Here is a 16630-nt window from a genome sequence, read left to right on the forward strand (position 1 = left end):
CAACCACATTCTTCTTCTTTTCAATGGAAGTTTCTTCTCTTATTGGCTCTACTCGTGCTTTCATCTGTTCGTAGTGCCTTCCTTCATCCTGTTCCTCTTTATTGATTACATCCTTCTTTCCCGGGATTGTCATATTACAATCGTAATTCTAAGGAACCCTCTTGTTATCCTTATATGCAAATACAACTGGTTTTTGAATGATTACTTTTGGTGTTATTCGTGCCCCAATCTCACTGTTATGAGGTTGCGAGATGATGACCACAGGACGGTTAGCTTTCGGGACTCCCAATGCCAATTCTGATGCGTATACATGACTCTCCTTTTGAACACTTTCACAGAATTCCATCTCCTTATTATCCATCATACCTTGTATCATGGCTCTGAACTCCGTACACTCCTGAATTTCATGCCCCACTTTATGGTGGAACTCACAGTAGTTTCCCCTCTTTCCACAATTTCCTTCTGAGACAATTAGTCCCTTTTTTACCATCTCCTTCCAGACCCATCTCAAAGGAGTTTTCACATCCGCAATGTCTGCCTTGATTCTTCTGTCTTCGTCCATCATATTTACCCCACCATCAGTGTGATTTGGTAATGGGTTTTCTGCCTTGGTCGAGTCATCCAATTTAACGACACCCATACCAATGAGCCTTTCAACCAACTTCTTAAAGGCTATACAGTTTTCTATGGAATGCCCCGTTATTCCCGCATGATAGTCGCACTGTGCATTCGCATCATACCATTTGGGATACGGGGGTTGCAAGGGCTTCAGATAGAAAGGGAAAACTACATGTGCGTCAAATAAATTTCGGTATAGTTCCCTGTATGACATAGGAATTGGTGTGAATTGGGGCCTCTCCGTATTTCACCCTGCACCGACCTCCTGTCTCGACGAGCTTTACTGATTGGCAACCAACTTTCCTGGCTGACTCACTGTTACTGACTTCGAGTAACCCTTGTTGTACATGCTTGCGTTGTTCACCTCGTTTTCCTTCCTCTTCGAAGTTGATCTTCTGTTACTCTCTCCAGCATCGATCCTCCCACTCCTGATGGCGTTCTCAATCATCTCGCCATTCATGACTATGTCAGGAAAGATTTTTGTGGCACTTCCTAACATATGTGTAATGAACGGTGCCTTCAAGGTGTTAATGAACAACATGGTCATTTCCTTTTCCAGGAGCGGTGGCTGAACTTGGACTGCGACCTCCCTCTATCTCTGCGCGTACTGACTAAAGCTTTCACTCGGCTTCTTCTCCATGTTTTGAAGAGTGATTCTATCAGGAGCCATGTCTGTCACATAACTATATTGTTTCATGAACGATTGCGCCAAGTCCCTCCATGATCCAATCGCGGCACGACTCAACTGATTGTATCATTTGGATGCTGCCCCTGCGAGGCTGTCTTGGAAACAATGTATCAAGAGTTGGTTGTTGTTAACATATCCCGCCATTCGTCTACAGTACATGGTGATATGAGCTTCTGGGCAACTTGTCCCACTGTGCTTTTCGAACTCAGGCATCTTAAACTTGTGAGGGAGTACCAAGTCCGGGACTAAGCTCAGCTCTTTGGCATCAGTGCCTCGATAACTTTCAGCAACCTCTATTGCCTTGAACTTCTCCTCGAACCACTTGCATCTTTCCTCCAACTGCTTCGGTAACTCCTCCTTCATCCTTTCCTTCTCAACCACTTCATCAAAGTCAGGAATGGCAGAGTTAATAGGATTATTTTCGGGATTAGATCCAAATCCAGCTTGGAAGTTCGAATCACCAGCTCGAAACTGCTGCGGGATGATGGTGACAGTAGATTTACGCGGGTATTCAGCTTGAGTTCGCGTATGTGGAGGGGTGAAACCTGGAGGATAAAGAGGTTCATCATCCTTTCCCTCTTCGACATCAGTTGGGTTAACTTTGCCACTATATCTTCTTGGGATTCTCGCATCTTCTCAGACATCTCTTGTTTCATCTTGTCTAACCGCTCCTGCATCTTTAGCTGAAGCCGATCCTGCATCTCCTTCTGATACTGTTCGAGCTTTTCTAATCTCTGATCCATAACCTTTATCTTTGCTCGAGTGTCGTATCGGTGTTGGGTTGGTTGGTTGGTTTCCAGGTTAACTGAGCAGTGATTTTAACTTATTAGGATTAAATAAATATCTTTAATGCATATAATGCGATGCAAATGCATGTGATGTGATGCATGAGATGAATGCAAAAAATGCATTAATTAAAATTCAATTCCACTCAGAAAACTTTACTAGAGAAAAAATTTCTTTACATAAAATGTCTATAAATAAGGCTTTGCCCTAACACTTAGAACTTTAATCTCCCTAAGTAATGATGCCAACTTCTTCAAAAAGGTTGGAACATTAGCAGCTTTTGAATAGGCTTTGTCCACTTGAATTTTTGAACAACGAAGCAATGCCGTGTATTCCTCCACTGTAGGCACTAAATCAACACTTCCAAAGGTGAAACAACAATAAGCAGAATTCCAAAATTGGGCTAAGGCACGGAATAGACGCTTATCCACCTTTACGTCGAGCAAGTAAGGTAGGTCTCCATAGCTAGAGTAGAAGAGTTGCTTAATCTCATCATTCCACTGATCCCAAATTTCCTTTAGTTCCTGTAGGCTATTCTGAGTCTCGCTAACACGAGTGAAGTCCCACAACTCTGACACATACCCCTCGGCCAAACTATCACCTTTCTCTTGTTGTATTGTCTCAGACCAAGTTTGGACAGCCGCATTATCTTCCACCTTATCAAGAAACCCTTTTTTCCATGATAAGCTTTCTATCTAGCAACCGAATATGAACTAACGCCCTTTTAGGATGAAATGCTATGCAATCATGATGTCATGTAATCAAAACAAAAGAAACCCAAGTCAGTATCACATATAGAGATATAAACAAACATAAAATAGCAAGAAACACTTAATCAGGAATCCACTAGGGTTTTGGGATAGTTCTACCTGGGTCAAGTTCCTAAGGCTCACTATATGAGGCTTAGTTTCTAGAGTAAGGGCACTCGAACCAACAGATTCCTCGATCTTCACCCATTATAGGCTCATATAGATCGAGTTCAGTTCAGGGGGATACATTTCCCTATGGCTGCACGGAGATGAAAATCTCACGAAGACATAACTACGGATGTATCCCGAAAGCGGTCCACTACCCTGCACGGAGGTGAAAACCTCACGAAGGACTAGTTTCTCGCTCCCACTTAAAGGGTAAAATGCACAATGCAAATGCAAAGTTTCCAACATACCAAGATAAAAAAAAATGCGAAGGGAACTCATGTATTTTTTAAAACTTTTGATTTTCGACACAAAAACGAATATAATCAGTTTATGGCTCGACTCTCAAGTCCCCAGAGGAGTCGCCAAGCTGTCGAAACCATTTTTTTGAAAACAAAAATTTTAGTGTCGACTTAAAAATAAAAACTGGAGTCGCCACCGATCCTTTATTAAGGTGTGATCGGCTCACCTCAAAAATTATTTTGGTCTACGAATTTCGAGAAAACGAGTTCGGGAGTCAGTTATGCACGAGGAAGGGTTAGCACCCTCGTAACGCCCAAAATCGGTACCAAATCAATTATTTGATGTCTTAGTGTCGAAGGCTAAAAAGATTTTAAAATCAACTTAAATGATGAAATTTGAAAAGAAAAAAAAACGATAATCAATTGTCCGAGTCATGTAAAGAAATCGAGTCCCAATACGTTAGGGTACTATTCCTCATAATCCTCGAACTTTGAATATCACTTTTATTTTATGCGAAAATCTTCATTTCGAGAAGGTAACATGCCACGCCCAATACGTTAGGGCACGGCAAATTAAGTTCCCAAAATGATTTTTTGGTGCTCGTATTTAAAATAAAGAATATTCTTGATTATTTGAAATCAACAAAGAAAACCGGAACCCAATACGTTAGGGCTCAATTTTCTTTGAAAATCTCAAAACCTTGAGTATTGTTTTTATATACAAAAAACCTTCAAATCAAGAAAATAACTTTGATGTACGGTTAAAACCATAATATATTTTCAAAAAGGGGTATATCAAAAGTTAATGTATAATATGAAGCAAAAACTTTAATTTAGAACGTATATGAATACATATTTGCAAACATATACAAATACAATATAACGATAAAGCTGCAAACATGAGTATGCACACATTTAACACTCGTATACAAACATACATACGTAAAAAACAAATGAAATATGTAAGGCGAAAGACTTATAATAATCTCGAAAACTATGCATGAATACATAAATATATGAAAATAAGACAAAAGTATAAGAATACGCATATGTGCATCTATTTACAAAATAAAATAAAATGGTATAAGTATATGTGCATTGGTAAGGTACGAAATTATGTAAAAATACTTATATGTATGTACAGTATGTATACAAAAAATGAAATAGAATAGTAAAAAAATATTTTTGAAAAATGTATATATTATAGGAAATGAATGTATATTTTAGAATATGTATGTATAAAAAAATTAGGAAGAATAATATATATATATATAAATGCGTATACATATTTACAAATGTAAAGAAAAATATTTGAAACTAAAAATATAAAAGTATATATATAGAAGTTGAAAAAAAAAAAACACATGTATAAAGTATATAGGTAGGCACGTAATGTAAAACATGCATATATATGTATATATATTATATAAAGAAAATAATATGTGAATACTATATAAGGAAAATGCATATATATATTATATAAAAAAATGCATGTGAATGAACATAGAGATAATGATAGTAACAAGGATAATATATAATATAATAATAATGTTTTTTTTAACAAAAATAAATAAATAAATAAATAAACAAACAAATAAATAAAAATAGTTCAAAAAGAAAAAGTGGATTAAATTGAACAAAAGACGAAAAAAATGGGGCAAATTTAAAAACAATAAAAAAAATCAATTCAAACACGCGAGCGATAATGGGGGACTAAAAAGGAAATAATTCCTTCCCTTCCAAAACGCTGCGCAATGTGGTATCAAATTGAAATAAAAATGAAATTCGCGGCCCAAATTTTAAAACAAATAAAAAGGGTTTAATTGACATGCGCTGCAAAAGAGAGGGGCTAACTGCGCAAATTCCCCACCTGACGTCAGAGCGCGCGGATCCTCCCTTCGGGTCGGGTCACCGCGCGGGTCAGGCCTGGGAAAACGGCGCCGTTTTGATCCGTTATTTAAATCAATTTCCTTCCTCTAAAATTATTTGAAAATTGAGTAAAAGAAAAAAATAAAAATAAAAAATAAAAAACGCCCTCTGTTAGGGTTTCGTTTTTTTGGCCCCTTTTTGCACCACTGCCGCAACTGGTCTCCGCCGCGCTTTCGCCGATCGGAGATGCGACGCGATGGGCTCCGAAGGTAAATTTCTTCCCTTTGTTTTTGATAAAAGAAAAGAAAATAAAATAAAATAAAATAGGCTAATTAAATAAAACGCAAATCACCTTTAAACAAAACTTTGTATTCTCAATATTTTTTCCTTTTGTATTTCTCTGTATTTCTTTTTGATTTTTTTCTATCCCCCTGCCTTTTTTACAGATTTTCAAAGGCTTTTATAGCCCGAAAAAGAAAAATAAAATCGCATCTATCTATTATTTTGCTGTTTTCTCTCTGTTGGACTCTTTGAGTTCGTTTTGTTTGCAGGTGTCGTGCGAGCGAACGACGCACGTTGAGAGGCCAGCCCCGAGATGTGCGGCGCTTGGGACGTCTGCTGGTGACTGCTAGGGGCTTGCGGCGCTAAACATGAAGCTAGGGTTTGGGAAATTTGGGTGTTAGTTATTGGGCTAGGGTAATTTAGGTTATTGGGTTTGTATCTGTTGATGATATTGGGCCATGTAAATGGGCTCTTTATTTGGATTTTCTTTCTGTTTTGGTTTATTATTATTTTTACCAGGCAACAATTGGTATTACATATTCATTATTATACTTCAAACGAAAAAAGTACGCTTTGTTCAAAGTATTATACTCGCGATTGATCAAAAGGGAATTTTTTTTTTTAAAAATAAGACAATGTTTCGTTTTTAGAAATTCGAGAAAGTCGTGCCCTAACTTACTGGGTTCCTATTTTCTCGTAAAAATCTAAACGACCAAACATCCTTCGAATTTAAAATACCCAAGTTTTAATTAAAGGCAAACTTATGTGTCGTCATTGGAACCTCGAGAAATCATGCCCTAACTTATAGGGTTTTGATTTTCTCGTCGAACCAAAACGACCAAATTTTTTTATTTCAAAATATACGGATTTTTAATAAAATTAAAGGCGAGCTTGCACTCAAAGGTTCAAATGTTGTATCCTAACTTATGGGATACGACATTTTGCTATCCGCGAGACGAGCAAGTCTTTTATACTCGTTAAAATTTATTCAAGTTTTTTAAAATAATATTGATAAAAAGGGGAATCGTATTTTAAAATCTTTTCGGATTTTCGACATTCAACTTTAAGACATCAATTAATCAATTCATTACCAATTTTGGGCGTCACGAGGGTGCTAATCCTTCCTCGCACGTAACCGACTCCCGAACCTATTTTTTCTGAATATCGTAGACCAAAATCTTTAAAATTACAAGGTGATCCGATTACACCTCCATAAAAGATCGGTGGTGACTCCAATCTTTGTTTTCTAAAATCGACAACTATTTCCTTTTCAAAAAATGGTTTCGACATTTATTATTAAAAGAATTATATATTTTAAGCTATCAAGATTGACTAGGCTTGAAATTTAATTTATTTTCATATACAATATTTTAGCTAGATTTGAGTTTTAACTTGAAATTTTTATTGTCTGTTGACACATTTAAAGACAAAGTTGGTTCTGTGGTTGAAATAGTGGTCATACCTTTAGGCGTTATTTCATTGTCTTACTTGCCTATTTTAAGACTTGGGAAATTTTAAAACAAAAGCTTTAAACTATTGGTTTTGAAGATATTTGGATGAGTAAAGCTAATAACATGAAAATCAATTGGGTTGAAATTAAATTGGAGAGTGGTTTCTTACTACCAAAGTAAAATGCTTGTCAAACAAGGAAAGTCTCTTTTCATATTTTGAAGGCATTGGATTGAATTGGAACTCTTATGAAGTAATATCTTATGCTAGTTTTTAGCTTCTTTATAAAGAATTGTTTAGATTGTAATTCTAATGTAAACACAAGTTAAGTAGTATACAAACTTAAGTTTTGCCAAGCTTAAGAGACAAATCAAGAGGCTAAGAACTTGATAGAGTACACAGTTGTTCAAGGAATTTTTTGTGGGTGCATTATTTTTATAAGTAATCAAGAGAGTTTCTTGAGCTGCAAAACTAAACTTTCAAGGGGTAAGCTTAGAGGGAGAGTGATCTAGTCTTTGTACAATGATAAGGTCACTAAATTGGTGAGTGTTAAACCATTGTTAGGATTAAATCATTTGTTGTACTGTGAGAAAGATAATGGACTATTGTTTTGGGAAAGACTTTACAAATGTAGATTGAAGTTGAACTGCGTAAACAATCTTGGATATCTTTATATTTTATGTATTTAGTTTCAGTTTGCAAAGCAAGTACCCCTCGTTTCTACATTATCTTAATCAATAATATATCCTAATTAAATTAAATTTTGAAATATTAATAATAAATTTAATTAAGATGTATGAACTTATTGAACACTCCGGTTAGTGCTTGGTTTTCAATGTTGTCGTTTGTAGTTGACATTTCAACCAAAAGTACGACTTGGACATAATATCGTGTAATTTGGGTTATAAGAATTTTCCCTCCTATTAATTATTATTATCAAATATTAGGTTTAAATATTTTATGATTTTTTAATAGAATGATTTGTGTTACTTATGATTTTGTTTAAGTTTGTGTTTACTTTGTTAAATATAATTTATGGATGTGATATAATTCAAATTTCAAGGTTGATTTGATAAAAAATTATGGTTTAGATTCGAAATTGTTAATTAAATAATTAAAAAGTTAACATTGTTATTTTTATGTATCAAAGTGTATAACTTTTTTCAAATACATGTATGAAATTGAACAAAAAAATAGTATAGGTACCACATTAAAAAAAAACAAATCCAATACCTAGTCATCGGTCGTGTTGTACCAAGCCGATGCAAAATGTTAGGCCCATTTACTAGGCTTGTAAGCCCATTTGCTAGGCTTGGACTCGACCTGAAAAATGAGTTTAAAATTTTGCCTAAGCCTAGTCCAGATAAAAAAAAAGTTAAACTTAAGCCCAGCTCGGCCCGCCCGTATCAACTTTCTTTAGATTATTTTTTATATAAAAATAAATTTAAAACATTAAAATAAGGTTTCTCAACGAATTGAAAATATATTTTTATACTTAAATAACACTAACATAGTTGCAACTTAACAAACAAATGCCTCTAAAATAGTAACAAAATTAACAATAAAATAAGAGTTATACAATATCCAAAACAATAACACTCGATATTAAAATATTAATTATTTTTAAATATATAAAATATAACATGATACAAAATAACTTGAGAGGGAAAGGGGAATACAAAATTGCATTGTTTTGGAGGTACGTTTTAAAAGATTCATTTCTCTAGTGTGTTTGGTTTGATTTTACATTAGATTTCTTTTTAGTTATGCATTAGTGAACATTTGTCCGTAAATCTAATTTAATTCAAAGAGCTATTGCATTTACATCATAATAGATTTTTATTTTACTTTAAATTTCATTAAAATAAAAGAGAGAAATAGATAGTTGAAAAATGATAAAATCCAAAGATAAAGAGTTTTTATTCAAAAATGCAAAAATCAACAAAATATTCCTTAGCGCTCAACTTAGCACACTTAAATATTTAGGTAAAATATGAGAGGGTTCAGGTAAAAATATAAGCCCAAAATATGGGTTTGGGCAAAAAACGAGGCCCGTTTAGAAAATGGGCCGGACCTCGAAATTTTTTTTTCCCAAATATAATAAATATATATATATTTTTAAATAAATTTCTCATTTCCCCTCCCCATTTCCCATTTCCTATTTCCCTAAGCCATTCCCTCCCCCTTTTTTATTTTTATTTTAAAATTTTTAGTTTTTATATTTAATATTTTAAATTTAAATTTTAATTATTAGTATTGTTAAATTTGTTGATATGATATTTCATGGGCAAGGGTTCTACTCTAAAATAAAAATAAAAATTCTTTTTAAACTCTTTATAATTTATAAAATTTTAAAATAGTAATGGTAAAATTACACTTTGCCCTCAAATAATAAAAAAAGTTAATTTAATCTTTTAAAAATTATAAAATATAGGCTATTAAAATGGTAAAATAAATTTTTTCTATCATAAAAAAGGGTCGGGCTGGGCTGGGCCGGGCTTAGTATTTTTCCCCGGGCCACCGGGCCTAGGAAGTGGGCTGAAATTTTTTTCTGGGTCTGGCCCGAACCCAGCCACCTCTACATCTATGTATATGGTAAAATGCATTTTTGGTAAGTATTTTAATATTCGGTTAAATTCGTTTGAGGTATATATATGGTGATAATCCAACACAAAAACACCCTTTGCTCAAAATAGACTTTTCATTTTTGGTGAAGTATTTTAATATTCGGTTAATTTATATTTTTGTACCCGCAAGTCATTCGAATTCGACTCAAAAATTTTATTAATGTATTCGGTAAATGAATAATAACACCAAATTTCATTAATGTTAGTTTGTCTCTTTTCGGGATCAAAGATAAATAATAAATTTTATAAAGTTAAAACTATAACTTTTTAATTATATTAAAATATAATTTCATAAAATTCTTTAAAAAAATGGTGTCTTTTAAATTTTTAATTAAAGTAGTAATTCATTAACTCAAAATATTGATTTTTTTTTATTTCTCAAAAATATTAGCGTAAATCTGATAATTAATCTTTCGTACTCTATCATTTAGGTATTGGTAAAGTCAAATCCAACTTGATTGACCAAAAAGTTTATGTGGTGTAGAAAATTTTAGTTTTGTAGAAAAAAGGATGTTCTACGAACTAATTGGCGGCGGTCACATTGGGTTTGGGAATTTTAAACCTTTGAAATTTGATTGCAAAAACGTATACGTACACAATTTTATTTCTTGAAATTTTAATATTTTCTTTGATACTGTTAAAATGATAGTTATGAATATTAAGGATATATATATTTTTTATATTTTTTCTTGGTTTTTCATGCAATATGAGTAGATTTCAATTTTTTAATGATAACATTATATACCGCACTAAAATAAAAAAAATATAATATTTAGAATTATTCATAATTTCTCCCGAATTTTTAAATAGAATGATAAACAACTCGAATCCATATTTTCATGTATTGACAATAATATTAATATCAATCAAACAAGATTCAATTAGCAAAATAAAAATATGAATATCCGAAAGTTTTTATAATTTTTGTGTTGATTTATTATTAAAAAATTATATATTTTAAGTTATGACTAGGCTTGAAATTTAATTATACAATATTTTAGCTAGGTTTGAGTTTTAAATTGAAATTTTATTATCAGTTGAAGGTTGATTCTATGGTTGATTGTGTGCTTGAAACAATAGTCACTTCTTTAGGTATTGCTTCATTGTCTTACTTGTTCATTTTAAGATTACGTTATTGATTTTTGAAAATAAGAGTTGATAAATTTTAGAATAAAAGCCTTACGTTATTAAATTTTAGAGGGAGAGTATCTAGTCTTTGTACGACGGTGAGATCGGTAAATTGGTGAGTGTTAGACCTAGTTAAGACTTAAATAATTAGTTGCACTACGAGAAAGATAGTGAACCATTGCTCTGGGCAAGACTCCACAGATATAGACTCGGTAGCGGATCCAAAAATACGACTTAGGGGGACAAACTTTAAAAAGGGGTTGGTGTTTTTTTGGGGGGGTTTAGGGGGGCAAAATTTAAATTTTTAGGGGGTTTAATGTAATAAAGTTGATCTTAAGGAGGTGCTATGTAAATTTCTAAAACATTGCCCCCACCTGCCCCCCTTTATATCCATCAATGTGTAGACCAAAATCAAACTACATAAATAATCTCGGTGTTCATTGTTGACACCATTTTTTTGACAAAATGGGGTCAACTTGGGTTTTGAAAAATGAAAACAAAAATGGGAGTCGCCACCAATCTTTTTTGATGAGGTGTGATCGGGTCACCTCGTAAAACAGTTGTTTTTAATAAACGGTTTAGGTTTATTAAAACAATGCTTTTGGTCTACAAAATTCAAAAAAATAGGTTCGAGAGTCGGTTACGCACGAGGAAGGATTAGCACCCTCGTAACGCCTAAAATTGGTACCTAGTTGATTAATTAATGTCTTAGTGTCGAAGATTGAAAACTTTGAAGAATTTTAAAAATACGATCCTAACAATTTTCGAACAATATGGGTTGGAATTTAGGATTCTCTTGTTCCGAAAGAATATCACATCTAGCACATTAGGATGCGATACTTTAAACTGTCGAAACCAATATCACCTTATGGTTTCCAAAACCCATACTTTGAAACTTTAAGAGGGTATTTGGATATTTGGCTTTTATTCAAAATGCAAAAATCAACAAAATATTCATTATCGCTCAACTTAGCATAATTAAACATTTAGGTGTGGAAAGCAAATCACAATTTGAGTAGCTAAACACATCGCTTGAAAATGTGATAAGTAAGAAAATTGCCCACATTTGAGTAGCGACAGGTGGTAATGCATTTCCCAACAAGAGAAAACCAAGCTCTTCGCCAGTATGGATTTATGTAGAGGACAACAAAAATTGTCAACAACACAACTACATAAGAAACCAAAAAGCTCACACAAAAATCATAAGTATCTATCAAACCATCTTCTCCTTTATCTTCTGATACAGTTGATATTGTTGATGGTGAATCGGTTTTGGAACAACTTTTATGCAGTATAGGTCCACAAAGAAAAGGGTTTCCTTCATAACTGTTTTCAATAAAGGTCCCAAATTGAGCTTTTGGTTCGGGAATACTACCAGACAAGTTGTTGTATGCCACACTGAAAACCTCCAAAGAGTTCAACTCTACCAACTGATTGGGGGTTTCACCACTCAAGTTGTTGTAAGAAAGGTCCAAACTCTCAATTTGATGAAGTTTTGCAAATGACGAGGGTATAACTCCGGTCAACTTATTGTGTGAAAGGTTTAAAGAATAGATTTCACTCAAGTTCCCTAATTCTGATGGGATATGACCAGTTAAGTTGTTGCAAGATAAATCAATCCCGGTCATATATGAAAGGATGTTGCCCTCGTACAAAAAGAGCCCACTCTTTGTTGTGAACTCTATTACTTCTTCTAAGTAGCTATCAGGATAGTAAGAATCCATTCCAAAATTTAGTGTTGTTTCATGCTCTTCTATAGATGGCCCATAGAACCCAATTTCTAGAATCTTCTTCCTTTGCATTGGAAGAGATAAATTTCCCAAACAAGAAGGTATAGGACCAGAAAACATATTTTGAGAAAGATCTATGATGCTTAAAGAATGCAACTTGCATAACTTAATAGGAACTTTACCATGAAAATGATTATCTTTCAAGAGAAGAACACTCAAAGAAGAAAGCGTGTAAATCCATTTTGGAATACTACCTGTCAAATTGTTTCCTCTAAGATCTAAAGTCACTATTGAAGAGTTATTATAAAAAGCAAGTGATAGTGGGCCTCTCAGTCTATTCCCGTGGAGGTGGACATGCTCTATGTATGGTGGATTAAAACATGACGGTATAGAGCTAGATAAATTATTTTGAGAAAGATCCAAAAATTCCAACCTATTCAACTTGCAAAATTCCATTGGAATGGAACCTTCAAAACCATTGTTGGACATAGCTAATCTCTGCAAAAACGATGCATTCCCTATCCATCTTGGGAGCTTTCCATGCAACTTGTTGTTACTGAGATCAATTTCGCTTAGTGAATTTGGAAACTCAAAAGTAGACACATCAACATTTGTCATCTCTCCTGAAAAATTATTTCCATCCAAATATAAATACGGCACCCTATTTGCGCTGAGAATCACAGGAACTACATTTCCACTGAGGTTGTTATTTGATAGTCTCAAAATGGTCAGTGAGCCTTTGGTGATCAACTCTTCTGGTACTTTTCCATACAATTGATTGTTTGATAGATCTAAAAATGATAAATCCTTCATGCCACTTAAACAAAGTGGGATAATACCTTCAAAAGCATTCTTGGATAAGAATAACCGCCTCAAATGTGGAAAAGTTGAACATATACCAGTCAGAATTTGACCTTGTAATTTGTTTTCAGATAAGTCAATTGAAGATACATTAGAAATAAGAGCCGACGAAAGTGAGAGAGGACCTGTAAATGAATTACCCTTCAAGATGAGATCTTCTAACTTTGTGTTGTTTTCTAGCAACCAAGTTGGTACAGTTCCACTGAGATTGTTATGCGAAAGATCCACATATCTCAAGTCATATTGGTAGTAAAGGAAGGTAGGAACTTTACGACTGAGTTGTTGAGATGTTATGCACTTTAGCAAACTGATGACTTCCAATTGGAACTTTGGGATTGAGGTATAAAAGGAAGGTTCCAATACCATCTTGTTTTCATTAATCGAAAGGGCTTTGAGGTTTGAAAGGTTTGCAAATGGTGCAAATGACAGCGGAATTTGAAAATGGTTTCTTGAAATATCTAACTCACGAAGAGATGTCAAGTTACTAAAACAATGAGGAAGCATCCCCTCAAGTGCATTCTCACTCACATCCAACACTTCAAGGTTCCTAAGATCACACCATCCTGAAAATTTTATAAATAAATTCATGGAAGAAGTTTCAATTAAATTTTGCTTTATAAAACAGAATAGGAGATAATATATTACAGAAAGCTCATAAAGAAATCAATTTGAGCCATAAAATTATTTACCTTGATTAGGTAAGGGACCAATAAGTCCACAATCAGATAAATACAATGTTTTAAGAGAAGCAAATACTCCAATGCTTTGCAAAATGTTGGTGTTGAGAGTAGAATAGTCAAGATATATTTCCTCCAAACTGCTCGACACATTTGAATCTAAGCAATGTCAAGAGGTATTAGATAACGGTATTATAGAAAGCCTCTACTAAGTAGAATGCTTTATTTTCTGTGAATGAAATGAAGTATATAAATATATATATTTTTTATGAATTAGATTATTCATGATTTATCTGAGATAAATTTTGATAGAGAGAAGATGTTTAAACTTTAATATAACTCTTTATCCATTTTATTAATTATACTATTTTTTTTCTTTTTATATTTTGTTATATTATTTTTTAATATAAGTAATTAACTGATATAGCTAAGTTGTATAATTTTCAAACTCCAATCAACAACACTATAAATAATATTTATAAAATAAAACATGTCTACACTAAATGTATGTTTAAATTTCATAAAATTGAAGATATTTTTAAATTATTCAAAATTCACATGTCTACACTATAAATAATATTTATAAAATAAAACATGTCTACACTAAAATTATTATATTACCTTTAAAGATGCCAATAGTATATAAAAAATCAAATAGGTATTTTACTCACCAATAAATAAAACTCAAAAGAATTATAAGTAAACTCAGCAGATTAAATGAAAATTTTAAAGCATTAAATCTTGGCCCAAAAATAGAGTTAAGTTAAAATTCAAAATTCAAAATTATTTTATTAATATTGTTAAAATTATTTTATTAAATCCATGTTCATTACGTCATTTTTTTAGTTACATTGTTATCAAGTTTTTTTTATTTATTTCAAAATGTCACACCAACAAACTATTTTAAAATTTTAACAATTTTAACAATTGAACTAGGATTTTGAATTTTTTTTTTAAAAAAAGAGGGACTAAATTCTTGAAAATAAAAGTATAAGAATTAAACTACAAATTAGTAAAGAGTACGTAGACCAATCATATTTTTTTAAACCAAAAAGTTAAAAACATATGCACTTTGAAATTTATAAAAAGATTGCAATGGAAGTTTAAGCACCTCTAAATGTATGTTTAAATTTCACAAAATTGAAGATTTTTTTTAAATTATTCAAAATTGACATTTATTTATTTTTGCCAAAAAATGCCATTTATTTAACTCTAATATGTATTTTTATGTTTTATACTATTAAAAATATATGAAATTAAAATATAGTTATATTACATATTTTCTCATAAATATATGTTTTTATTTATTTATAATATCATTTTTTATTGTTATAATTATTTTTATCTCATAAAAATTCAATAAATTATTTTAAAAAATATATTTATACAAACAAAATAATTATAAACATTAATATTTTAAAATGATGAAAATTTTAAAGAATTTTAGTTTCAAACCAAAGTCCAAACACATTATAATGGATGATTTAGAAAATGTTTCACCAAACCCATATTTTAGTTTCAAGTATGATATGATATAACTTTATTAATATTTATGACAATAACCGTTATTATAATATATGAGATCAAAACTAAATTTCTAAATTAAAAAAAAAAGGAAGTTTAATTAAATGATACCTTGGTGGATCACCAAATCTTTCAATTCATTATATCTCATATCTAGTTCCCTTAAGTTGATAAATGCTTCCAAATCTAGGAAAACAAAAACAACAATTAATCAACTTCATTATATTCTCTTCAAACATTATTATATTCTTGTTAAAAAGACTAATATTTTTACCTTTCATATCTATTGATCCTTTCAATTGGTTCCCCCTTATGCTCAAAAGATTTCAAATTTAAAAGCTTGTTAAGGGATGCAAATACACTAGTATTGAAGTGATTGTAATCTAAATTAAGCTCTTCCAAGTGGGTCAACTCCAATTTTCTACCACCATCTACAAAAGATTTATATAATTTCATCACTGAAATGAATTGGCATAAAATTTAATTATATGTAAGAATTTAGGTAATTGGTTAAATATAAATGCATACCTTTAAAGGATTGAAAGCTTTCAATTTGATTCCCACTTAAATCTAGTTTCTTCAAATTTGTTAAATTGCTCAATCCTATACATATCCACGTACAATTCAAAAAATCATTATGTTAATAATTTTAATTTCTACTTAATATTTTAATGAAATAAAAATGAAAAAAAAGTAAATCTAAAACTTGAAGTGAAGATGAAAATCCTCAAACGTGAAATGTGAATGTTCAAAATTGAAACAATTAATTTTAAAAGGTTCTAGAAAGAATTATCAAGAAAAACAAAGTTATAGCTTTAGTACCTTTAGTATCTAATGAGCCTTGCAAATGGTTGTTGTACAAAGTCAAAGACTTTAGGCTTGAAAGCCCTTGAGGAAAGGAAATTGTGTTGTTCCGAAAGAGATTACCACTCAAATCAAGTTCCTCTAAGTTTGTTGGCCTCAATTGTGATCCATCTATCATTGGAAGAAAATAATGTCATTCAAGATATAAAAAGTTAGGAAAAATGATTGTTTGAGAAGGAAGAGCCAATTTAGAAGCTTTCCCATGAATTGATAACTACATTTTACAAGTAAAACTTAATTGATTCAATATATAAATACTTTGTTTGAGATACCTTCCTATTTTGAAATTCAATCCCAAATATTGATTACTTATATATATTCATGATATGATAAAATCAAACTTGAACATACATTGATTTTTAAAGTTAAAA

At 31.8% G+C, this 16630-nt stretch overlaps 1 protein-coding gene across 1 annotated transcript in view; it reads right to left on the minus strand.

The window, feature by feature from the left end:
* The window catches only part of LOC107942609 (receptor like protein 21), a 170246-nt gene that overhangs the window by 30355 nt on the left and 123261 nt on the right, over window positions 1-16630 (minus strand). The window contains exons 15-16 of the mRNA XM_041088042.1: window positions 15507-15581; window positions 13884-14030 (exon numbers count right to left, since the gene is read on the minus strand). Coding sequence (XP_040943976.1) covers window positions 13884-14030; window positions 15507-15581 — 222 coding nt within the window. The remainder of the gene's footprint in view (window positions 1-13883; window positions 14031-15506; window positions 15582-16630) is intronic.

This window comes from Gossypium hirsutum, chromosome D02 (genome assembly GCF_007990345.1).
Source record: "Gossypium hirsutum isolate 1008001.06 chromosome D02, Gossypium_hirsutum_v2.1, whole genome shotgun sequence".
Classification (NCBI taxonomy): Eukaryota; Viridiplantae; Streptophyta; class Magnoliopsida; order Malvales; family Malvaceae; genus Gossypium; species Gossypium hirsutum.